This window comes from Aethalodelphis obliquidens, unplaced genomic scaffold, assembly GCF_003676395.1.
Source record: "Aethalodelphis obliquidens isolate GAN/ISIS:26980383/991018 unplaced genomic scaffold, ASM367639v1 scaffold8, whole genome shotgun sequence".
In the NCBI taxonomy this organism is placed as follows: Eukaryota; Metazoa; Chordata; class Mammalia; order Artiodactyla; family Delphinidae; genus Aethalodelphis; species Aethalodelphis obliquidens.
The window spans coordinates 28,966,505-28,993,602 of NW_020837952.1; the positions used below are offsets into that span (position 1 = coordinate 28,966,505).

Genomic DNA, 27,098 nt, shown 5'->3' on the forward strand with positions numbered 1-27,098 from the left:
GTGCGGGGCGGGCCTGCGGCGGCAGAGGCCAGCGTGACGTTGCTAGCCTGAGGCGCGCCGTGCGTTCTCCCGGGGGAGTTGTCCCTGGATCCCGGGACCCTGGCAGTGGCGGGCTGCACAGGCTCCCCGGAAGGGGGTGTGGATAGTGACCTGTGTTCGCACACAGGCTTCTCGGTGGCGGCAACAGCCGCCTTAGCGTCTCATGTCTGTCTCTGGGCTCCGCACTTTTAGCCGTGGCTCGCGCCCGTCTCTGGAGCTCTCTTAAGCAGCGTTCTTAATCCCCTCTCCTCGTGCACCAGGAAACAAAGAGGGAAGAAAAAGTCTCTTGCCTCTTCGGCAGCTCCAGACTTTTTCCCGGACTCCCTGCCGGCTAGCCGCGGTGCACTAACCCCCTGCAGGCTGTGTTCACGCTGCCAACCTCAGTCCTCTCCCAGCGCTCTGACAGAAGCCGGAGCCTCAGCTCCCAGCCCCGCCCGCCCCGTTGGGCAAGCAGACAAGCCTCTCGGCTGGTGAGTGCCGGTCGGCCCCGATCCTCTGCGCTGGAATCTCCCCGCTTTGCCCTCCGCACCCCTGTTGCAGTGCTCTCCTCCGCGGCTCCGAGGCTCCCCCACTCCGCCGCCCGCAGTCTCCGCCCGCGAAGGGGCTTCCTAGTGTGTGGACACTTTTCCTCCTTCACAGCTCCCTCCCGCTGGTGCAGGACCCGTCCCTATCCTTTTGTCTCTGTCTATTTTTTTTCTTTTGCCCTAACCAGGTACGTGGGGGGTTCCTTGCCTTTTTGGAGGTCTGAGGTCTTCTGCCAGCGTTCAGTAGGTGCTCCGTAGGAGTTGTTCCACGCGTAGATGTATTTCTGGTGTATCTGTGGGGAGGAAGGTGATCTCCGAGTCTTACTCTTCCGCCATCTTCCTGGAAGTCCCTTGAGTATATTTTAGCATTAAATTATCCATTCTTGAGTTTTGGCCATGCTACACTATATTCAAGAAATTTGGCCAAGCCTATCAAGATGCCAAGATAGATTAAGGCAAGAGAATTAATATATGATGACCTGGACATCTGTAGGATGGTAAAGAGGAAGTCAGAAATAATTTAATTTCATAACACATCCAGGTCAGTTAAAAAAGAAAAAAATCACAAGATGAAAAATTTTTTATTGCAGGTTTTATAGTGTAAAGCATCATACGTAATTATTAGTTCAAATTACAAATTGTAGGTAACATGAAGGCTCATTTTACAGCATTCAAATATCTAGTGAGTTTTTTGCAAGTAGTTTGAGGGAAGGAACAATCAGTTTAGGTGCATGGGGTGCTTAGTTGCCTGGGGTGATCAGTCCCAGAGCAACCTACTTATATAATAAAAACACACAGAAGAGTGACAGAGTTCCCCTGTGGTAGTAGTGTTTTCATGGGATTTCCCCCACTATACTGTCACAGGTGCTAGAAGGACTCAGTCCAGTCAAATCTGCATGAGAATCATAAGTCTGTTCGGTAAGCATATGTACCCATGTGTTAAAATTTAAAATTTAAATTAAATTTAAATTAAAAATTTGTTAAAATCCATGTGTTCAATTTATAAGAACATCAGGCTAAAGAGTATTGGATGGATTAATTTATAATGACATTAGTCTAAGACAGCCTGATGCTATGAAACCTCTTGGCTGAAGCTCTTCCTTCCTTGGAAAGTGCTGGAATAAGTGCTGTTGGCATTTGCCTCTGTAAATCCCCATTTACAGACCTTTCTTCCAAGTCACACCACCTCTCTTTCATGAAGACTTTTACATTTTGTACTCAGTGGTTGTGTTAATATAGTTAAAGAAGTAAGCACTTCATACCTGCTAGCTTCATGGCCATTTTCTTTCCACAGTTCATTTTTTGAACACTGGTTCTCTGATTCATTGTGAGTTGATTTTACAGTCTAGCTTTCAAGGTGAAATCTGTTTTCTTGGCACTCTAAAATCCCCAATGCTGATAACACCTATGTCAAACATCACTAATTTTCACCCATTTATGAGATGTAATGACCAATTATAAAGTTTGATTAATACTGATTATATTTTCTGAGTACATTTGTATATATGAACACATTTGTAAGTTTGTGTATTGGAAATAAGGATTCATTACTTCATTCAACAAATATTAGTGCCTTCAGAGTGACAGGTATTCTATTAGATGGTAGGAATAAGCTGACAAAGAAAGTATAGTTTCTGCCCTCAAGTAGCTTGAAGTTTGGATTTAAAACTATGTTAAGTAATATAAAGTAATATCTCTTCTAAGAGAGAGATGCTTATATTATTATGAGAAGGCAGGGACTTAACTCAGGCTGGAGAAAAAGGAAGAATAATAAAGAGAAAGACAAGAGGAATCACACTTGAAGGACAAATGAACAAGGTTGTTTAGGGGGAAAATTGTACAGTTTTGGCTACGTAAGTTTCAGATGACTCTTGGGCATCCACGGAGCAACTAGAACGTGTTTCTGCCACTCATGAGAGCATTCTGAGGTAGAGGATGTGGATTTTGGAGTAATTATCTAAGTGTGTAAATTGAAACTGACTGTCAATAATGTGTGTGTGTGTGTGTGTGTGTGTGTGTGTGTGTATGTAATATGTATAAGGATAAAGGAAGGAAGGACCATGGATGGAATCCTGGGAAATACGAATATTGAAGGAGCTTGGTAGAGAAAGCGGAACCATAAAGTGTGCTCAAGGAGAAGGAAAGAAGCCCAGGGTACTTTGATGCCATTGAAGCTGATGGATAGGACAGTCAGAAGGGAGAAAATGGCCAAAGATCATGTACTGTAGAGAAGTTAATTATTTCTATGAGGTTTTTGTGTCCCTGTGGGGGGAAAAAAATAGTGGCATCAATCATGGGTCTAGAAACTTGGAAATATTATTCACTTCTCCTGAATGTAGTAGAGAATAACATTTTGCCATCACAAAGCTACAAGATATCCTAGAGAATAATTTTATCCTATGAAATCCATGGACACAATGACCAAAGAATTGAAATTCACACTAGGAGCTCCTTAGGGACTGGGGATGTAATTTATTTATGTCTTTATTTCTAGCACATAGTGAAGTCCTTGACACCTTCTTGGTACTAACAAGTGCTTTTGGATAGAATTGAATTAAACCACTTATTATTTCACACTCATTTCTTTTATAGCAGTGGAAACTACACATTGTGGTACTGGTGTCTAGGATTGCTTGCTGGAACTAACTGTTAAACTTTGCCCTCCCCATTGCAACCCAAAGTAAAATTGAGGGAAATCAGAATCCTTTTAGAAATTGGAGTCTGGCAAAGCGAAAGAAGGAGATTAAATCATTCCTATGCTTGTTTGTGTTATAGGTTTTCTATTACAAATGTAGTTTTAAAATGGCATTGTATGGGTCATGCTTTTCTATGTAGAAATACTCATTCAAAATTAACTGTATAGAGAGAGTTAAACTATTTTCCATGTTGGAAAAACGATGAAAGGCATTTTTCTGAAATCTCATTAAAATGGCCTTTAATTTCATAGTCATTTTTATCCAGAGCACTGCAGGTAAATTTGAAGACATGTATTAGAAAGCCTATAAAAGAGGTTTATTAAGAAATTCATAATTGCATCCTGTTTTAATGCCTTTTGTTTGGTTTAACTTTAAAACTGATTAAAAGTTGCTCAAATGGCCAGAAGCATTTTTGTTGTTGTTCCTAAAATTATGTTCATGTGGAAAGTGAAGGCTGATAGGCAGCAGAATTTCAAATAAATTAATTTCAGTTTTCTCAGAAGGAGGTTTTGCACTATGAAAAAAAAAAGTGTCTTTTTTCCTCTACTCCTGAAAAAACTGAACAGATGTAAATTTGTTATTTGAGTAGTTCCAATCAGTCCTCTGCAGATTTCCAATTACTATGACTTAAGAATTATTTCCTAGATACACCAGGAAATACAGTAATATTGTCTTCCATTTAATTTATTTTTTCTCTTACACAAAATGTAACTGATTTTGCCTGTGTTTTGGAGAAGTTGCTTAAAGTATAATTGAAGTTGGAGGCCATCTGGGTATTCAGATGATGGTGAATTTTAAAAATTAATATCTTGTCATCTGCTGCTTATTTTTCTCTTATATGTTATTCATATAAACATGTACTAAATTATTACTGTGGCTAAATTATATCTCATATCACTCCTTTCAATTCTTTGCTCCAAACAATTGCATGGGGCTCCCCAGATGCACTGTTTAAACTGCAGCCCCTCCACTGCTCTCACACTCCTGTTCTCCTTTACTTAATTCCTTTTTTTTACATTACATTTATCACCTTCTAGTGAACTTTATAATTTCCTATTTAGCTCTGTATAATGGTATTAAAATAAATACAAATGTATAGTTTATTTTGTATATTGCTAACATGTAAGCGCCCTGAAGACAGGGTTTATATATATATGTCTCCTAAGTGCCTAGCACAGTGCTTAGCTAACAGAAACAAGCTCGATAAATATATGTTGTATGTATATTTATGTGTGCTTTCCACGATTTAGGTACATCTATTTTCCTTAAGCTCTTTGTGTGTGAAGAGTGCATCAAGGATTATTTCAGAGACTTGCCTCCCTGCTTTTTCTTTCTTCCTCTGTCCCTGTTTACCTCTGTAGAATCAGAGACCGAAGGATGCCCTTTCTCTTTACTCCTCCATTGCTTGCAATTACAGTGCCCCTAAGTTGACTTTGCCCCAGGCACCCTTGTAGTTGGAAATGACTAGATAGAGGTTGGATGAATGGCAAGAGGAAGGAGTGATCCCATCTTGCAGTTCTGATAATAAGGAGAACACTGTGAGGAAATGCTCGCCAATCATCTAGAGAAGAACAACCAGATCCAACCTGGTCAGTGTAACCACATCTCATCATCAGACTCAGGAAATGACAGGCAGACACTTTTCTTAGAGAATAGAAATTTCAGATTAGGGGATTAATCTGAGCTGTCCTGAAGTCTAAAGGTAGTCCAATTTTGAACGCCGTTTATATTCTGTGAATAGCCTTTGGTTTTTCATTTTAATGACTGTGTGTGTGTGTGTGTGTGTGTGTGTGTGTAAAAAGCAAGTGGCGCTGAAAGTATTCACCCATTTTTCTCTTCATTGAGCACCTCAGTCCCCAACTTTCCATCATTCCGTTCAGATCTTCTGGCGCTCCGCCAGCTCTTTTTCCTTGTCTCCAGCCACTAATTTGCCTCTGGTTCCCACTGCTAGGACCTGTAAATGATGACTCCTGACACGAATAGATCCTTGCTCTCTTGACCCTTGAGTTGGGTGAAGGGACTTCTCTTCTCAGCACCAAAATTAAACCTGCAAGGGCAGTTTTAGGAACATTGTTATAAATGGTGTTTTCTTTCAGTTCTTCAAGTACTGCAGGATAAGCCCATGAGTGAATTGTTTCTAGGTTGTAAAATCTATTCCAGGCCAAAAGAGATAGGCTAAGACTTTCGTTTTTGGAACTGCTCATGCCTGTTCTTAAGTTAGAAACTGCTGGTTTGACCTAACACCTATTCCTGCTGGTCTGTGAGATACATGATACCTTTTCCTCTTTCATAATTTATTGCTTCAACAGCAGACTTTTGTTAGAGCCCTGCTGTTAAGGGACAAAGAAAACACCCACTTTGTTGAACCATTTATGTTTCAAGTGAGTGCATTGCACTAAATCACTGTGTGCCCATGGGAACATCTCTAACCCAAATTATAACCATATCTGTGATGGAATCAGGCCCTGATTTTTTTGGTAATATTTTTTTGAGTGTGTTGATTCCTGTGGAATTCACAAATGTTCTTTTTTTTTTTCCCCCCCAGTGCCTGAACAAACTAGTTTTAAGTTAGGTTTCCTTCTGTGGACTTCCACAGTGCATCAGACTGTATCATGGTACCCTGTACACAACTTTGTTACTGCTTTTTAAATTATCTCTCTTTTCTGCCAGTCATTAAAATCTCTATAATGGCACTTTCAAAATATATTTTGAATGAATGAATGAACAAACCAAGAGTCTAATTACATTGACTTTTACTGAGCAGGTCAAGCTTTGGCCTACTCCTGTATCCCAGCTTGGGGTTCCTCCACAGTGATTGTACACCATCCAACTGACAAATATCTCTCCTTCAAAAAATGACATAATAATTAGTCATCGATTTTGGATAGCCCCAGTAAATAGCAAAGAATAAAAGCAAGTCTGTATATAGGTTTAAAGTTCCATCACTGGTGGTCAATGCCTTTGTCTTAGGTATGCTTTAGTTCTTAATTTTGCTAGTTTCAAATCACAAAATTCTCTTAGAGAATGAGGAAATATTTGAAAGAGATTTGACTATGGTCCCAGAAAATATATATAGACCTACCTGAATAATATTTGTTTTTGTGGGGAGAAAAGGAGTGGGCAAAAGGGAAAAGTTTCATTTTTTAAAAAATTTAACTCTCACCTTTGCACCATGGAGGCAGCTTTGTGAAATATTAAGGGCATGGGTTTTGGCATTAAACAGACTTGGATTCAGATCTCCCATTTATTGGTCCTGCACTTGGTCAAGTTGCTTAATCCTTGTTCTTCATCTGCAAAATTGGGCTCTGATATCACCTAGTGTTGTAGCAAGGATTAAATAAAGTTCCTGGGAACTTGATATAATTGTATAATAAAAGCTAAAGAGTTTGTTAGCTGTTAATTTCATTCCGTTTCTAACAGCTCACAGCTCTCTTGTGTGAGGATATTGCTTACACTCACTGGTAAACATTTCCATTAAGAGAAGTAGGTCTTGAGCACAAGAATAACTCAGGGAAACCCCTTTATAAGTTGTATTAATCAGAGTCTCCAGAGAAACTGAACCGCTAGTGTGTGTGTGTGTGTGTGTGTGTGTGTGTGTGTGTGTGTGTGTGTATAGTAAAGAGATTTATTGTAAGTCATTGATTTATGAAATTATGAAGGTTGAAAAGTCTCATGATCTGCCCTCTGCAAGCTGGAGACCCAGGAAGGATGGTGGTGTAAATTCCAGTCTGAGTCTGTAAGCCTGAGAACCAGGATTACTGAGGGCAGATCAGTGTCCCAGCTGAGACAGAGAGAAAGAAATCTTCCTATTCTCTTTTTTGTTCTATTCAGACCCTCAACAGATTGGATGATGCCCCCCTACAATGGGAAAGACAATATGCTTTACTCCATCTGCTGAATACAATGCTAATCTTCCTGAAACATCCCCACAGACATACTCAGAAATAATGTTTAACTAGTGTTCTGGGTCTCCTATGATCCAATGAAATAGACACATAAAATTAACTATCACACCAAGTATATTGGTTATGATGCATTTCTTGGTGAAGTTGACTTGGCATTGGAGGCTGTAGTTTACCCACCTTTGAAGCAAATCCAAGATGTTTATATATTGGGATGGGCATGTATAAATACAGAAAGAGAGAAGAGAAATTTGGTGATACAGAAAATGGAAAAGCACTGGGTATATGAGCAGGAGAGAGAGGGCAATTATAAATGCTTAAACTAAGAACAGGTACATATTCCCAGTGGACTAATATGGGAAAAGACATGGAAAGACACGTGACTTGCAGCCTGGCAGCTCTGAATTTGAGTCTCATCTTAAGACTTTCCAGTTGTGTTATCATGGGCAAGTTGTTTAATTTCTATCTCTGATGTTTTCATATCTCTAAAGTAAAAAGAGTAATAATATTTGAAATTGCTAATTTTTATTATGAAAAGAAATAATATGGAAAACACACATCGAGTGTTAATTCTCTTTCTTACTTCCTCTTAAGTGCTATTTTTTAACTAGGAAAGTATATTCACACCTATTATTATTGTATGACATGTAGAGGAAAATATAGCCATAATGATATATTCGGAAGACAGGTATAAAGTGAATTATGCATATATTAATATACAATGTAGTCTGTGTATCCCAGATCCAACAAAATTAGCTATGTAGATTTGAGTAGCCATTCCGATTTGGGGGCTCCTTATTTGTAAAATGGGGATTATACCTTTATAGGTTTATTGAGAGAATTACATAAGATAATAATCGTGAAGCATTTTGTTCAGGACGTGTTACAGAGTAGAAGTGGACTTATATGGGATAAAGGCTTATTTAGATGGCATAGTCCAGACTCTAACTCAGAAGAAGTATCTTCATAATGAATGCTCCATTTAACTGAGTCTTCATCTATTTTTCAGACATGGTACTATAGTGAGGATACATTTCTCTTTCTTTAGACCCTAAGCAAAAACTAATTTTAAAATAAAGTTAATAAAAGCTACAACTTGTTCATTTTCCCCCTAATAGGAACTGATGAGGTTTTTAGTAATGTGTTGGAAATATAAAAACAGTTTTTTGATTGGATGCCTACTGCCCCATATTTGATAGGTTAGAATAAAAAACAATCATCTTTATGAAATAGGATGTCATTACTGTACTTTATTCAGTTGTCAAAGTCTAAACAAAATCCAATTTAGAACAAATAAACAGGTCTGTGTCAAAAGAAAGATACCAGAGAGGAGGCTTAACTGTATTTTCTGAAACTGTATTACTTGGCAGTTCTGTGACACTTAGAAATGATACCCAGTGAAACGGGTTTCAGCTTTGGGGAGCTACGTAATAGAATCCTGTGTGCGCATCTGTCTAGTTCACGTCACATGATTGTGGTCTTTTTCTCCATCTCCATTTCCATTCTTCTTCATGCAATGAAAGTATGGAGCGGGGAAACAACTTGCTCATTGCTCAGTGGGATTTAACCTTTTCAAGAAGTGACATCTTTTTATTTTGCTCAGAGTACATACAGTATATAGTTATCATGTATAATAACTTAGCAGCAGTTTAAAATTAGTATCCAATTAAATTATGCTTTTTGTAACAAACATATTATTATTCTAATAAATTGAAATTGTGTGTTTCAAGTAAAAAGTTAACTGTTTATATTCCCTTTCTCTCTTAGTGCTTTTCTAGTTTAATTAAAGAAAAGGAGAGAAGGAAAGTTGAGTTTATGATTTGAGAAAAAAAAATATGAGTAGAGGGAATTCTTTTGCGTGGTCCTCAAATACAAAATCTGTTATCCTAGGGTGACCTGAAAGCCATAGATGTGCCATGTGAGACCAGAAAATTTATATAGCTTTGTCTCTGGAATCTCCCGTGGAACTCAAATTCAATCACTTATATCTCACTTATATCTTTTTTCTGAGATTAAAATCCTACCTATTTCTATTTCATGTGATAATGCCTATGAATTTGCTTCTTTCTAGTTATTTGAGGATTGAGAGGATTAACTGAAATGCTTTTATATTAAAAAATGCTACTAATGTCATCACTCTTTTAGGCAAAGAGTGATAACTCTGACCACTCTGATGTCTAGACATTTAATTTAAGAGTTCTAATTTCATGCCCCTATTACACTCTAAAATTGTATAAGTTTAATTGAATATTTTAATTGCAAATTTCATACTTGGCAAATTGTCTCATCTGGTTATCACTCAAAACCAGACAACACATACTTTATATTCATTCAAATATAATTAATAGAAGTTTTCCTTAAAATTCTCTATAAGAGCCATACTTGATATTACATATTTTAGTTTTTAAAAAAACAAAAGAAAAACTAAACAAAACAATGCATGTGCTTTTATATGTATCTATTTTTTAAATTTTATTTTATTTATTTTTTTATACAGCAGCTTCTTATTAGTTATCCATTTTATACATATTAGTGTATATATGTCAATCCCGATTCATCACACCACCACCCCCCGCCGCTTTCCCCCCTTGGTGTCCATACGTTTGTTCTCTACATCTGTGTCTCTATTTCTGCCCTGCAAACCGGTTCATCTGTACCATTTTTCTAGGTTCCACATACATGCATTAATATACGATATTTGTTTTTCTCTTTCTGACGTACTTCACTTTGTATGACGGTCTCTAGATCCATGCACATCTCTACAAATGACCCAATGGAATATTAGCCAAATAAAGGAACGAAATTGGGTCATTTACATGTGCTTTTTTATCAGTAGAGAAGAGGATAAGAAAGTAAGTGGTAAGAAATCCCAAATAACATTAGCTTAAACTAGTTAAAATTGTATTCTCTGTACAGAGAAGTCCAGAGGTGTGCAGTCCCAGGGTCATGGGAAATTTTTATAAAGGGCTCAGTTTCTGGGCTCCTTTCAGTTTGCTCTCTACCATCTTCAGAACAGGGCTTTTCTCTACCATCCTCAGAACTGGGCCTCCACCTGTAGTCAGCAGGACAGAGGAAGGGTAAGGGAGAACATGCTCCCTCCTCTTTGAGGACTTTTCCTAGAGGGCCTCTGGCTACTGTGCTTTCATTTCATTGGATAGAATTTAGTCACATGACCAAGACTCCTGTACTGATTGATTCTGGTTCTTTGTATGTATTCAGTGGCTTGTGCATATTAGATACTTAATTTCTAAGCTCTTGTGTCACCCTAAACCTTGGCATTACTGCAGTTGATTCAAGTAGTAGTAATTTATTCATTTTACTTACAGCTTCTGTTTTTAAAAAGGACTTTGAGTTTCATTCCAGGATAGTCACTTGAGATTTTTGCCTGATACCTATTTTATCAAGCAAGATTTGGGGGCATTTGTGTGTTATGAGTTTGACATGCTGTAAATTATCACTTCTGTCTGATAATAGAGATTAACGATTTATGTTTCCAAATATCCTATTATGAACATAGACTAAAAGTAGGCATTAATCTTGGAAAAACAGAAGAAATGCAACTGTAATGCCATTTCACAATTAAATTATATAAAATCTCATTATTAGAGTCATCAGCTGAATTAGCAAAATCAGTTATTAAATGTGAATTAATGCAAAGTTTGAATATGATGCCAAGCCAATGCCAATTAATGTCAGTTGGGAAATTTCAGAGGCATGAATACTTTAGGAAAGCATTGAACATCTAAAACATATAATGTCTTATCTCTGAGGAAAGAAATCTTAGTTTCAGAGTACCTACATGTGTTAAAAGATAATCAAACAAAATAAAGTTCAGAAAAAATGTCTCAATTTAACATGAACATGATGTTTTTTGTTAGTATTTGGACCTTAAGGATTATCAATTATTTTGTGAACCATTGCCTGTAAACATTAAACTATCTGATTTATTTTGATGACTAAGAATTTTTGCCCAGGGAATAACCAAACAACTTATTACTGAAATATTCTCAATAACATAATCTTAATTTTAAGTTGTTTTAGCTTTTCAGTTTCCAGAAGGCTTCTAACATAGATCGTCATTTAATTTCCATGAAGCTTGTCGTTACTGCTACTGGTAGATTAAAATGCTATCCTCTGTAACTTTGAGTTTTCATAAGCATGGCGGCCTGATCTGTCTGGAACTCCATTCCCTGCATGCTTGCCTTCCCTATAAACCTCACCTGACCTGTCATCGTGGAAAAGTGTCCCTTTTGTGGGTTCCCAGAACACTTTATGCTTCATTTACACTGTATTGTGAGTGTTTGATCATCTGTCTTCACCATGAGATAGTCCATTCAAAAAATATTTACCTATTGTTTGGTAATCTTATTCTCAATGTTTAATATGGTGTAGGAGTGCCACAAATTATGCTTTAATGAGATTGAAAGAAGAAAGAAAGCTACTATCCTTTAGTATTTCCCTGGTCTTAACAGCTCATGGCTCTGTAAACCACATCCTGTTTCACCCGTGTTCTGAGTAAATGTCCGCTTAGTTTACTGCAATTCATATTCTTGAAAACTATACTTTTCTTCTGTTTACTGCAATACATATTCTTGAAAAGTATACTTCTGATGTGCTTTATTAATACCAATATTTGAACATGTCGGATTTCAACGATTTTTAAAGACCTTTGTTTGAACCTGAGGCAAAAGGTAGCTCTACTTGAGGATTTGTATGTTTTGACAGTTCTGTATTGAGGGCAACCTTCTACAAAGAGCCACTGACATTTTGTTGGTATGTACTGACAGCAGTGGGGAAGGGCATGCTTTTTAAAATAATTTAGAAAATTTATTTTGTTGCCTTTTTAAATGAAAAGTCAGTAGAAATGATGATAGATCAGATTTTTATTGAAAAAAAATAATTTATTCCCTGTAGTTTGCTTTTTTGCATTCTGTATTCTCTACATAGTTCATGTATGTGGTTAGCAGGGACATGAGGACCTTATGTTCTGAACAGATATGTTGCAGTTAGTATGTATGAAATGCTAAATGTGGTTTCTTAACCTCAGCACTATTGACATTGGGGGCCAGATAATCTTTGCTTTCGGGGGCTGTCTTGTGTCTTCTAACATGTTTACATATTTAATGGCATACCTGGCCTCTACCCACTAGATGCCAGTAGCATCCACCCACTTGTGACAACCATAAACGTCTCCAGACATTGCCCAGTGTCCCCTGGGAGACAGAGTCACCCCTGGTTGAGAAACATTGTACTAAAAAATGCTCCCCTTCTGTCTCTGTCAATATTTAGAATCAGCTAGGGATTTGTCTGCCTGTTTACACTTAATGTTTGCATTTAACTCTGTCCAATCCACTGTTACCGTGGGTTTGACTGGTTTTCATTTATCAAGTATCTGGAGTATTGTGATTTTTATTTTTAATGGTATTTTAGAGAAAGCGTTGTTAGGGGAGATTGGGGTAAAGATGGGCAAAACTTTTGCAAGAAAAAGAAATTCTACACACTTAATGGTAATTCCTAGAAAATGGTCAAAATCAGGTTAAAACAAACTGAAAGGATTTAAGGGAGGGCATTTTGTTGTTTTTTTCTTCAAGTAAAGTGGTCTTCTGGAATTTAAGTGTTACAGTGAATAGTACTTTTTGTATCCAGATGTGTTTTCTTCCTTTGACTGTAACAAGTATTTATTCTTTCTGTTTCTCCAATTTGTATTCTTCACTGGCTGCTTAATTTCAGTGACTGTGGTTCTGAAAGATAAATCACTGGGGGAGAAATATGAGAAGTAAAAGATTTGAATCTATTAAAATACACTATAATATATCCACCTACACACAGATACATAAAAGTGACCCAACCATTTATTATTTAGAGATCAATAACATTTTTTCAATTTCTCCCCCAAAAGACACTTCGAATTCACATTCATCTATAGCATGGGCCAGTTTCCTTAATTGTAAAGCAACTTCACATAACATGAATAACACTATTTCTTATTAGATTCTAGCTTGATGGTATATTAAAATGTGTTGTTGTTTTTAATATACATAGAAACCAGAAGATTTTATTGACATGATCAGCATGTAAACAAACTGTGTCATCAATTTTAAACAGCTGTGGAAAAGCCTTTGGTATGAATGGTCTATTAAAATACAGATCCTCCTTTACAATCGGATTGCTGGGCTTGAACTGTAGCACACTTCTTGCTAGCTGTGTGTCCTCTGGTGTGTTGCAGAACTTTTACTGGCCCCAGGTTCATCATCTGTAAAACGAGACTTGTAATAATAACCTACCTCATAAGATTATTGATGAGTAATAAGTTAATATATGTAAATTAAGTAAATATATGTAGCACTGTAAGTGCCAAATAGGTTTAGCTGTTGTTGTCGTTCTTATTGTTACAACCACGACTATTACAATGTGAAGGGTTTCTATCCTTCTATCCAGTCTTCAGTAAAATAAAGAATGGGTTCTATAAATGTGGAGAACAGCAGTAATAGAAGCTTCATTGTTACAGCGCTAGAATTGACCCAAATTCATCCTGAACTGTCAAAATGGCGTTTGGATTCCTTTTCAGAGCATTCATTCAAATTCATATTATCCAAAATCTGAAGAATTTTAGAGCAAAAGGAAACATAACCTAGTACATATGCATCTAGACTTGAATTATCTTCTCTCTCCTCTTCTTTTTTTCTTTTAGAAAGAGCATGGGATTTAGTATCAGAGAAACTGTGTTCCAGTCCTGGCTTTGTCTCTTGTTAACCATAAAACCTAGGGTTAGTTGGTAAATTCTCCATGGACCTCGCTTTCTTCCTGTGTAACGTGGGGCTGATGATGACACTCTTGACTGCTGGCTAACTGCTGCTTACTTTCAAGCCTCTGCCCAATGGCACTTGCACTCCGTGAACCTTCCTTTGTCCATTCCTGAACTAGAGCGGTGTTGCTCCTCTGTGCCCTATCATAGTAATTTTCCACACCATTTATTTTCTTATTTGTCTCCCTCAATAGATCGTGCATCCACAGGAGAGTGCATCTGTCTTGTTCACATTTGCAGTGTGCATACTAGCGCATAGTTGATTCTCAATTAAATCCTTAGCCATGAGAAATTGGTCACAATAGCCGTCTAACTTGGACTCATTCCGTTGCTAACTTTATTCAGATGATACAGAGGATGATGCTCTCTAATTCAAAGAGCCACTTTATATATAATCCTGGAGACTTAGCTGCTCCATCCCTCTGTGTGACTAGTTTCTTCCAAAGAATGAGGCAGGCTGGACAGGATTGTCTAGGTGTGGTTATCATGCTGTATCTTATGAGGTAGAAAATGACAGGACTGTAATACATCAGTATGGGGGAGCCCATGAGGCTGAATACATCATTTTCCAGGTTTATGGGCTTTAGGTACAGTTTCAAAGATATGCATTCATCTCCTCATGTTCTTTTTGTCTAGCCTAAGAGCATATTTGTCCTTTAGGAATGCCATTATGTGCAGACTAATTAGCGGGCGATTGCAGTTATTTAGGTGACAGGAAAGGTAAAAAGGGCTCTGCCAGATCTGTAAAAGTGAACCTTGAGGGGCCAGAGTAAAGAGGCTTAGAAAATAAAATAAGAATTGGTAGGCTTTGGAAACTTTTTAAACCTGGGATTTTGAGGGTAAGCGAAAAGTCACGAGTGATAACCAGGTTTCTGATTTTAGCAACTGATGTAAAGGATGGTTCTAATTGTTGAGGAAAGATTTTTTTCTTCTTTTATCTCTTTCATTTATCACCTTATTTTTGAGTGGGAAATATTGCTTTCAATTTTTGGATGTGTTGGTTTTGAAATTCCAGCTAATAAGCACCTAGATTGATGTGGTTGAGTAAGCTGTTGAATTTTCAACAGATCTGGATGTCCGGAGAGAGATCACTAATTTAGAATTGAGAACGGTCAGCATATGAGCTGCATGTATGCATGTTGTCATGCAGAGACAGTACTTACCAAGAAGGAGAAAAAGACAAAGTCCTGGGAAATACCGACTTCTTTTAAAGGAATATATGAATAAAGATACACATTTCTTCATTCTTGGAAGGATAGTCTCAGGGATAGAGAATAAGGAAGACTGGTTTTCCAGAAGCCGAGGAAACACAAGAGTTTCAGGAAGGAAAATGGGTTTAATAGTCACAGATGCTACAGTTGAGTAGGTGATTCATACAAGCAAACTATTTTGGGAGTTTGATAATTAGTGGAAATTCGATTATGACATTTCAGCAGAATTCTGGGAAAGAGCCTAAACTGGATTTAGGGGTAAATGGGATTTGAGTCATTGGACATGTGCACCACAGACTATCCTTAAAGGAAATCTGACTTTGAGGGGAAGAACGACAGTAAGAGGTAGTTAAGAGGTGGATGCAGGAATGATAAGGTGGTAGGGTTTTATCTTCCGCTCTATGCTAAGAGGCACACAAACATTTTTGTAGTCTTAAGGGAAAGGAAATTGCAATGGGGAAAAAGATTAAAGATATTGGATAAAAAGGGGCTCGTGGAAGGACTTTAGTTCCTAAGGAAAGTAGGAAGACTCGGATTAAGATGGATTTCTCCTCTGATGACATTGGCCTTGTATCAAAGAAGAAACACCTCTCTATCTGAACCTCAAAGGAAAGTGACAAAGACAATTAAGGTTGTAGATATGTTTCTGAAATGAGATAATGTGTATGAGCTTAGCTAACTGGAAAGCATTTTGTCAAAATTATTTTTATAAAGAATATTACTCCTTTTTGGAAGATATGTGAGTGTTCTTTCTCTTTATCAGTTTTACTTGCTTCTAAAGACAACTGAACTTTTTCACAGACTCTTAAATGCAGCAGGAATCCTGCTTTGTTTTTCCTTGTTCCTAGCAACTGAAAAGTACACTTAACAGCAAAGCACATCAATTTCATTATCAAATTGTTGCTCTAAATTTTCTACAGATATGTACATTTCTGTGTATATGTAACTGTTAATGTGGTTTGGAACAGTTTCATTTATTCAAATGGCTCTTTTAACAAATAATAGAAATAATGAGGTTAATATATGCTAATGACACAAGTGAGCAAACTTTAATTTCAAAATGATTTACTTCATTATTTTTCAATCATGCCCATTAAGTAAAAAGCTGAGTACTTAGAAATACTCTACAAAATGATAAGTTTTTATCAGTGGCCTTCTCATTTTGCAAACCTCCATTTTCCCGCCTTTTGGAGGCCTCAGGAGCTGGCAAATGGAATCTGCAATTTGAGGTTCATGACAGTAGTACTCGGGTCCAAGAGAGGTGCCAAATGTCTGTAAGACACTTGCTGATTATATGAGAATAGGGATAGGCCAGAAAGCCCTCCGTGAGAACTTTCAGAACTTAGTCCAGTTCCTTGACGCTGTATTTTCACAGACGTGCTTATAATTGATTCTCACTTGTCATGAGGGCAGGGCCTGGAAATGCTGGGATAATCCATGTGGCCACGCACTGCCAGAGGAGCCTCCTAGGGAGGCCCAGAGTCTGAGGGTCTGTAGACCAAAGCATGTCTCGCAACAGTGAACTGAAATTCGCCCAGTGTTCTGATATTTAAGCTTATTTGACCAAATCCAAATAATAAGGAAATAACAATGTGGTTGGTCTTCAGTCTTTGATGGAATCTGATAAGATTCTGACTCTATACTATTGATCCAGATTACCTTTTGCCTTTCAAGCAGTCATGGGCCAATATTTCCCAAGCAATATGGCCAGTGGGAGAGGCGTCTCAGGTTTAAATGTATATATGTATATCAGGGCCTTAGACAGGTTTCCTTTCTGAAGTGATGAAAAACTGCGTGCTCCAAGGAGAAATCCAGGTGGTTTGTAATTCTAGTGGTAGAGAAAAGATTGCTGGAAAAGGGAAATTTCAGTAGGGGGTAAAGAGCTTTTTGAAATTACTTCTTAATACTTTCTAATGTAACGTACATGCAGCTGATCCCTCTCTAGTATTTTCTCTCCTGAGTAATCATTTCCTTCTATTTAGAATTTATTTTTATAGTACCTCATCATTTTTATGGCCCCATTAACCATTTTTATTTTTGAAATATAAAATGAAAATTTGATTTTATGTATAGTAATACAGTCTTGTCTCCAAATTTCTGTTTTGCTCATGCAGAGGGTTACTTCTACAAGAGAACAGCAGGTTTGCAGAAGCACTACATTATTATAAATTGGCGATCGGGAGCAGGCCTACGCTGGCTTGTAAGTAGCATTCAAGTCCTTTTAAAATATCCCTCCCTCCCCCTCCCTTCGTGAAAATGGTGATTTAAAGCCTCACAGATTAAAAAACATGGTAACTCTATTTCTGAATACTTGCCAATCAAATGATGAGACTTTAACAATTACATCTCTCTCAATTTTAGTATTTTGGTGCCTGTTTATCATGTTAATATATTAAGATAAATATAACTTTTATTCATCTAGATATTAAGCTCAAAATATTCTGACTCCTTGAAGGCAGAGACTCTTATATATTTTTTTTCAGTGACACCTGTACTTCTTACTACATTGTTGTTCTTTTGTATATTTGTTCCCTGGGTATTTATTTCTTGGTTTTCTTTTAAAATCAGAAATAATGCATAGAAACAAAACGGAAGTAAAGATAACTTTATTGTTTCCATAGTATACATCATCTTCTCAACATTTGTATTTCCACTTGTCTCCCCTCAGCTGCATATTTAAACACCGGGATTATTCTAATGAACCAAGGAAAGACGGAAGAAGCTCGACGCACGTTCCTGAAGTGTTCTGAGATCCCTGACGAAAACCTAAAGGACCCTCATGCCCATAAGAGCTCGGTCACCAGCTGTCTGTACAACCTGGGGAAACTCTATCATGAGCAGGGACACTATGAGGTCAGGCCAAAACCTCTGCCTTATTCCTCCCCCTTGTTCTGATCTAGTCTCAATGTTTTCTACCTACAATCTCATTGTGGGGACACTGATCATTTAAGAAGCTCATAAGTGTTTTTATTAAAAGAGTTTTATGGTGAAATTCTTTTGGAAGAAAACTCTGCTCAAGCAAAACCTAATGGATTTCTTCACTGTGAATTTCTCAGCGTAATTATGACTCCTCAGGAAAAGGAAATAACATGCATTGCAGCTCAAGCTTGTTTGCTCACCATCTCTTTGATTTTACAATTCAAGACACATTATTATTTTTATCTATATCCATTTTTTGATGTTAAAAAATACATTTTTGTACTCTGCGTATTGAGTAAATGATTTGATATAAATCCTACTCGTTTCTTTTCATTCTTTTTAAAACAACCCAGTGAAAACTAATTTTATTGTGTTTTTAAATTGGGGAGGGGGAAAGGTGATGGAGACAGGGTCTTGTGTGGGAAGTTGGGAGGTTGACCCAGTCCTGTGTTCCCTGTCTCTCTCACGAAGCCTGCCTGCATGGGTTTCTTCTCTCCCATTCAGTATGGCTCCTCCCTCCTCAAATGACACCCACACACACTCTTACACGATGTATTAAGATTGCAACATGAGGGTGAAAATAGAATTTTAAAAATAATTGCATTTAATGATCTCAGTAGGTCTCAGTAGCTAGAAGATTCGTTAGTCGATATTTTATTTAGATCCTACTTGATCGCCTGACTTGAAGTACCTACAGATTTTAGATGACTGTGGGTGACTTCTGGTTATTTTATTGCATAATCTATGGGAACTGAAAAATTTATATTGAGAGAACAATAGGAACATTTGACTCCTTGTTAAACTGATTTTTATATGACCTTCTTCACGGACTGGGTTGAATATTTTTATTCATGAAATGGAGGCAGTATGATATCAAAGGATGGCTTAATTATTTTCCTCTGAATACCATTTAGAAAGGGCAATGGAAGATTTTAATTTTGGAAGGATGTTGTTATTTTATTTTCAGTGACTAGCCCTGTACTTTAGCTCTTTTTCTGTTTCTTAAATTAGGATGCACTTAGTGTATACAAAGAAGCAATTCAGAAAATGCCAAGGCAGTTTGCCCCACAGAGCTTGTACAACATGATGGGTAAGTAAAATAGTAATATTTTAATTGATATTTCAGGGACCTATGGAAAAATTGAAACCTGTAATTCTGTTAAATGGAATTCTAATAAATCATATTGTTAATCTTCACTAAAAAAACCCTGTTCACAATTGAGTGTCACATTCAAATTTTTACAAAGCATACTTATTCTAAGAGAAATAAATGTGTTAACATAGTGATTTTCAACAATTGGCTGGATCCCAGAGTTGTTCAAAAGGGGCTCAAAAACTGAAGCGGGTTTTGAGTGTTAGCTAGACCCTAGAGATTGAAAATGATGAATAAAGTACATGTAGATTTTAATGAATTTATGAAATTTGTGATAATTTTTGATCATGTTATTTTCTTAATCATAATGTCCTCCTCAAAAATAAACATTGCTATGATGTAGAGATTCATGGTTTTGATGCTTATAAAAAAATGTGAGCAACTGAGCCAACTTGTATGGTTTTCGCTGATAAAGGCTTGGATCTCAAGAGGTTTTTTTCAGGGTATTATTTTAGAGTAAAAACAATACTGTGAAGAGTGTAAATATCCTACTACAATTATTCCTTTTTCTACATTGAATAATTAGCTTAATTTTCTTATTAATCAGAAAGTATGTACGCTAGGGCATTGATTTTTCTAGGTACAAGAGGTCAAGAACTAGAATTTCTAGTAAAATAATCTGCCTATTACCTGCAATTGATCCGTGGCAGCCTTATAGGAAATTGTTACCACAGCTATTTGATGGTGGACACACCTGAAAATTGCCTATTCAGTATGTGATTCTTGAAAAGAATCCCTAAAGTTTAAGATGTTCTGCTGATTGATTAACTCTGCTGTTTCCAGATAAGGGGTTACTTTTGTCCTCAAATCAAATATTTCTTTTTCTCTGAACAACGAATCGCAAACTCAGATTTTCCTTTTTCATTAAACTTGGTTAACTTGCTTAGTATTTCTAGGCCTTCCTCATGCATATAAACTAAATGTGACTACATGATCGCTAGGATTATTTTATGCTTTTATATTCTGTGATTTGAGGCATTTGGTAGTAGCTGTATGGCTCTGAGTACACATATAAAATCCCAAGTCCTCCCAAACTAGAAAATATATGCCTGGCAAGGACACTCACTTCTACTTTTTTTTAAATAACAGAAAATTCAGAAATAGTTTAGAGCTATAACAAGGCACAGGTCAGTAAATAGAAAAAAAGAAAAAAGATTTGGGAGAGGTTTATATATTCATTCCTTGTCTCTGGGAATCCTGACATTTAGCCTGGACAGCAGTAGGGTGATTTAACGCTCGTGTTAAAGAGGACACTGGAGTAGTTTTAGTTGCTATTTCTTTTTCTCTTTGGTATAATTACTGAAAGGTAAAATCTAACTTCCTTAAATGTACTTTTGTCTTTACCCTCTTATGAATTAAAACCGCGCCTTTCACTATCTAACATTTTACCATCGATCTAGCCACTCAGGTGAAATTTACATGTCCATAAAGTGTGTACCTAGATTTATCAGTTGAATTAACCTTCTGTGTTAGTGCTGGATGGTTATTCATTTCAAAATGAATATTGAAAGAACTGTGTTCTCTAGTTTTGTCTGAGCAGGCACAGTGGTTTTAGTTTATAATTTTATTTTTAACGCTAATGCTTGGGAAGGACTTTTTCCCAATTTTCCTCGGTTATCAGAGAAGACATCTTTCTTTAAATTAGGAAAGGACTCAGGTCCATGGCAGCAGACTGCATGTGGCATCTTTATTGTTAATAGGAAGTGTGGTATTCACTATAGTTAATGATTTGAGAAAATTCATTCAATTATTTTAAGTAAATACATTTGATTGAAAATTCAGCTGGTACCTTGAGATCTGTGTCTCATGTGGTTACACAGATGCTGAGCACACACAGGCAGCAAAAGATAAGTGTATCCCTGGGGTGATTGCTTAGTCCTTTGTCTTATTTTCCATTATAGAAGGAGGGAGCCGCTTTGCCCAGACTCTGCAAAGCCCTCTAACAATTTGCAAGGGGAGAATCCCAATATAATTTATAACTCCAGATTTCTGCCATAATTATAGTGGCTGCCTTCTGTTTAATTTTATGTGACGGTCTGTCAGCTGACTAGGTTTTGTAGTTTCAGTTGTTCACGAAACTGTAATTTTCTCCGAGAATGAGTTCACCTCCTAATCAAATGGGTGAAATCCTCTGAGTGTTGGCTTTAACTCCTAATACATTTTGATTAGCCTCCATTTGACAAGAAAAAAAAATGGCCCAGGAGATAAGCTGCCCTATCAGTTCATCATTTTCATTAGTCTGTCAACATGTGCTGATTATCCTATCAAGTTTATCAACAGCCTTGAATGTGTTTTCTAATTCTCACATTTGCATATTATTGGTGCCCTTCAGGGATCAGTGATGGATTATAACGTCTGGTGAGATTTAGCCTGCAAGTATTCATTTTTCCCACGGCTCATTCATTTACCCCTTCAAGACCACTACCCCCAAGCACTTGCATGTATATCTGCAAACGTTATTTATTTTCTTTTATTTGGAAGTTAGGAGACATAAAGGAATAGGTATGAAAAAATACAATTATATTTGAATGTTATTATTACTTTAATAACTCAATTCATTGCAGCTGCTTAAAAAAACAAAAAAAAACAACAAAAAACCCCAACACTCCAGCCCTTTGCATTTTCCCTTCCCTTGAACATTTTATGAAAAACATATCACTCTATGCTGCATGCCAGTAGTGGACTTACCCTGAACATCGAATGAGCCTATTTTTCGTATTTGTGTATTAATAGAAAATAACAAGTTTGATTATCGATTATTACTTGCTTCCCAACTTAAATTTTTCTATATTTTACCGTAAGACTTAGTTTTTATTGTGATAATTTATGAGTAAACTTAAAAGTCTATTTAAAAATACATTCTCATTATTCTCTTTGATTTCATAGGATCAACGTGATTGAGTAACAATAATTGAGGAGTATCGTCCCATCCAAAATTAAGTGAATTTGCAAGCATGTACAAATCATATTTTAAAAGACACTGTATATCACTTTTATAAACAAAAATTAAAGTTTCACCTAGGTGGCAGTTATAATTAGTAAGGTATGAAAATACATGAAATGTTAAGAGACCAGATCACACAATAACTGTTAAAATTGCTCCTAGCCAGTTGTGGACCTCAGTTTCCTCTTGAGAGAATGGGTTGGATTCAGTGGAGATTCAGTATAGTCTGAAGTCAGATAGCCCAGGTTCAAATTATGGCTCTGACACTTAACAGCTGAGTGACGTTGGGCAAATTACTTAACTGAAGCCTCAGTTTCCCCATCCATAATGTGCTTGTAATGGTAGTGTCAGTTTGAGGATTGAGTGAGATAATGAAGGTAAAGCATGTTGGACCAAATGCCCAACCTAGTAAGTGTTTCGTGACATTTACCTTCCGTTGTAATCATTATCCTTTCTGTAGGCTTTAAATTCCAGAAGTCACTCCTTGTATTCTCTCTGGCAGTTCTTTCTGTATTTACCAGTATAAATCTGATTTCTCTATAGATACAGTTTTGACGTACTGATGGCCTTGGAGTCACCAACAGGGATTCTGTTTAGTTCTGTCCTGTCTAGAATTGCTGCGTTTTCTCTCGAAGTCCATTTCCCCTTATCTCTCAAAAACCACAGTCAAAATCCATCTTTTATCATTAACTGCATTAACCAAAAGTGAAACAGCATACTTAGTTAATGCCCAATTAATTTAATTCCATTAATAGAGAATTCCCTTTAAATTGAAATCGTCATATTTAGGTTAGAATTTCTTCTCCTTTTCCTGTCATGACATACTTTTCCCCTAGACTTTGTCAAAATTATTCTTTATTCTGAGACCTATTGTAGGCCTTTATTGAATCTCAATTTCTCCTCTTTTCTTCTCAAATTGTAAGTGATTTTTAGAATCATAGAACATTAGAGACGGAAGATTCATATCTTTAAAATCCTCCTAACATAATCTTTTATTTTACAAGCCAGAAATTAACACTCAAAGAGTTAGGTTGATCTGAGCCTGAACCGAGATGGCAGAGTAGAAGGATGTGCTCTCACTCCCTCTTGCGAGAACACCAGAATCACAACTAGCTGCTGGACAGTCATCGACAGGAAGACACTGGAACTCACCAAAAAAGATACCCCACATCCAAAGACAAAGGAGAAGCCACAATGAGGCGGTAGGAGAGGCACAATCACAGCAAAATCAAATCCCATAACTGCTGGGTGGGTGACTCACAGACTGGAGAACACTTATACCACAGAAGTCCACCCACTGGAGTGAAGGTTCTGAGCCCCATGTCAGGCTTCCCAACCTGGGGGTCCAGCAACGGGAGGGAGAATTCCTAGAGAATCAGACTTTGAAGGCTAGCGGGATTTGATTGTGGGACTTTAACAGGACTGGGGGAAACAGAGACTCCACTCTTGGAGGGCACACACAAAGTAGTGTGTGCATCAGGACCCAGGGGAAGGAGCAGTGACCCCAGGGGAGACTGAACCAGACCTACCTGCTAGTGTTGGAGGGTCTCCTGCGGAGGCAGGGTGTGGCTGTGGCTCACTGTGGGGACAAGGACACTGGCAGCAGAAGTTCTGGGAAGTACTCCTTGGCGTGAGCCCTCCCAGAGTCTGCCATTAACCCCACCAGAGAGCCCAGGTAGGCTCCAGTGTTGGGTTGCCTCAGGCCAAACAACCAACAGGGAGGGAACCCAGCCCCACCCTTCAGCAGTCAAGTGGATTAAAGTCTTACTGAGCGCTGCCCACCAGAGCAACAGTCAGCTCTACCCACCACCAGTCCTTCCCATCAGAAAACCTTCACAAGCCTCTTAGATAGCCTCATCCACCTGAGGACAGACAGCAGAAGCAAGAAGAACTACAGTCCTGCAGCCTGTGGAACAAAAACCACATTCACAGAAAGATAGACAGATGAAAAGGCAGAGGGCTATGTACCAGATGAAGGAACAAGATAAAACCCCAGAAAAACAACTACATGAAGTGGAGATAGGCAACCTTCCAGAAAAAGAATTCAGAATAATGATAGTGAAGATGATCCAGGACCTCGGAAAAACAAGGGAGGCAAAGATTGAGAAGATACAAGAAATGTTTAACAAAGACCTAGAAGAATTAAAGAGCAAACAAACAGAGATGAACAATACAATAACTGAAATGAAAACACTAGAAGGAATCAATAGCAGAATAACTGAGGCAGAAGAACAGATAAGTGACCTGGAAGACAGAATGGTGGAATTCACTGCCACGGAACAGAATAAAGAAAAAAGAATGAAAAGAAATGAAGACAGCCTAAGAGACCTCTGGGACAACATTAAACGCAGCAACATTCACATTATAGGGGTCCCTGAAGGAGAAGAGAGAGAGAAAGGACCCAAGAAAATATTTGAAGAGATTACAGTTGAAAAATTCCCTAACGTGGGAAAGGAAATAGCCACCCAAGTCCAGGAAGCGCAGCGAGTCCCATACAGGATAAACCCATGGAGAAACACGCGAAGAAACACAGGAATCAAATTGGCAAAAATTAAAGACAACGAAAAATTCTTGAAAGCAGCAAGGGAAAAACGACAAATAACATACAAGGGAACTCCCATAAGGTTAACAGCTGATTTCTCAGCAGAAACTCTACAAGCCAGAAGGGAGTGGCATGATATACTTAAAGTGATGAAAGGGAAGAACCTACAACCAAGATTACTCTACCCAGCAAGGATCTCATTCAGATTCGATGGAGAAATCAAAAGCTTTACAGACAAGCAAAAGCTAAGAGAATTCAGCACCACCAAACCATCTCTACAACAAATGCTAAAGGAACTTCTCTGAGTGGGAAACACAGAGAAGAAAAGGACCTACAAAGAGTTAGTTTGATCTGTTTAGGATTACACAGTTTGTGTTAGAACCAGAAGTGTAGTTTCCTGATTTAAATTTAAATTCTTTTTGTATTCAGTCCTTCTGTATTGCCAAAATTGGCACATTCTTCACTATGTCAATATAGCTTATCTTTACCCATTTAAAAACCAGCATATATATCTATATGTAGATATAGATATATAGATATATGGATATAGATATCATTCCTTGTCCAAATATATATTAAAAACCTTTTCATCTTAAAAGAATGAAACACCTACAAAATTGTGGTTTCATTACAGATGCATGAAATGCAGGATATTAAAATTCTTTTAATGTAGGTTCATTTTTAACCACCCTCATTTTTTCTCTTCTTTGTAATTGTTTATTTCCCTTACTATGGATATTTAAGCATTGCTTTTGAATAATCCTAAGAGATAATGGGAAACTAAAATAGGCTGTAGCTTTCAATTTTATCAGTTTGAGCCATTCCAATCCCAAAGGTCATTTTAAGCCTATTTACTATTTAATATAAAATTACTTGGCTTTCTCAATGCAAAGTGATTGTTGGGTTTAATTATAACATATAAGCAATTTAGGCCATTTCATCTTGGTAATATATCTCGAGAACAAAAAGCCACGATGTATTCATGGAGTAAGAATCTAGAGTTACAGCCTTGGTGTTGCAGTCTGCAATCACTATGTTTAGAATAACCTCTGTGTGCAAAAAAAAAAAAATCTTTAAGTCACAGGTCCTGAGTTAGGGGGGGCGTATAGTGGTGGCAGGATGAAATGGAAATAGTCCATATGGTTTCTGCTCTCATAGAACTTTGTAAGTGATTTCACAGTTGGTCTAGTGCTCTTTAGTATCTTTCCTTAATAAGTAAATGCCTATAAATGAAATGGATAATTGTATTACTCTAACCTCGAGAATATTTTGTTCATAACTTTGTAGGCCTACTATGTTGACTGGACCAAACAAACCAAAACAAACAAAACAAACAAAAATCTCAAGCTTTTTTTTTTTTTTTGATGTGACACTAGTGTCACAATTTGCACATATATTTATATATCCTTGTTCTTTAAAAAATATGTGTCTATGGGTAACGTGCTTTTATCTTAGGGAGAGGTTACATTCTTCCAGGGGAATTCCATGATAATGATCATTGCTATTTATTACCTCATTTGCCTTTATTTTGATCTTACCATTTGATTCTCTTATTTCTGATAATTCCTAGATCTTTTTTTATACACATCCCTGTTACTTATGAAATCCTAGCTCATTATTAGAAAATATATTTTCCTCCATCAGCCTGCAACTAACAAGTCTTTTACTTACATAGGTTTAAAATTGACAAGATGCTTTTTCCTCACATTCTCTCATAAGAAAGAAGGACTCTTTTGACTTAATTTTCAGTTTTGTGAAAACGGCTCTTCAATTATGAGAGATTTCCCCAATTTCATTGAGCTAGTTAGAGAGAATGGTGAAAGAACCAATAAATAGGAGACACAGTGAATTTATTATAACGATTTTTAGAGTAAAGCGCTTGTCCAAATTTTAGAATTTGTGTTTTTGAGAAAGAAACTTGTGGAATGAAAAAGTTTTGTCATGAATGGCTACCAGGGACCTTTAGATTCCTTACTCTCATTTAAGTAAGAACTGACAAAGAAGATGTCAAATGTACCTCCTGACAACAAAACACAAAAATTCTCACTTGTAAATTTATCCTAACTCTACTCGAAGGATGTATACTCTGTGCTGGATTCAGTTTAGTAGGTTGGCTGTCAGAGAAGTCTGCTTTTCTCTCAGCCTCTGTATGGTTGGTTTTTTAGTGCATAATTTCTTTTTGTTGGATTTTTCTAGTGTGCACATTTGTGTGTGTGTGTATGTGTTGATCTCACTTTGTTCCAGAATATATTTAGAATAGAAATATTCAGAGTAAATTTTTGATAGGTCAGTTACATGCTTAATGTCTTCTTCTATGACTGGTGGTTCTAAAGTGGATTGCTCAAGGCATTTAGCATGCTGAC

General features: G+C 37.1%; 1 protein-coding gene across 2 annotated transcripts in view; it reads left to right on the plus strand.

Moving 5' to 3' along the window:
- The window catches only part of TMTC2 (transmembrane O-mannosyltransferase targeting cadherins 2), a 429,464-nt gene that overhangs the window by 246,998 nt on the left and 155,368 nt on the right, over positions 1–27,098 (plus strand). For both annotated transcript variants that reach the window (XM_027107120.1, XM_027107119.1), the window contains exons 5-7: positions 17,292–17,377; positions 17,846–18,030; positions 19,108–19,186. In XM_027107120.1, coding sequence (XP_026962921.1) covers positions 17,292–17,377; positions 17,846–18,030; positions 19,108–19,186 — 350 coding nt within the window. The remainder of the gene's footprint in view (positions 1–17,291; positions 17,378–17,845; positions 18,031–19,107; positions 19,187–27,098) is intronic.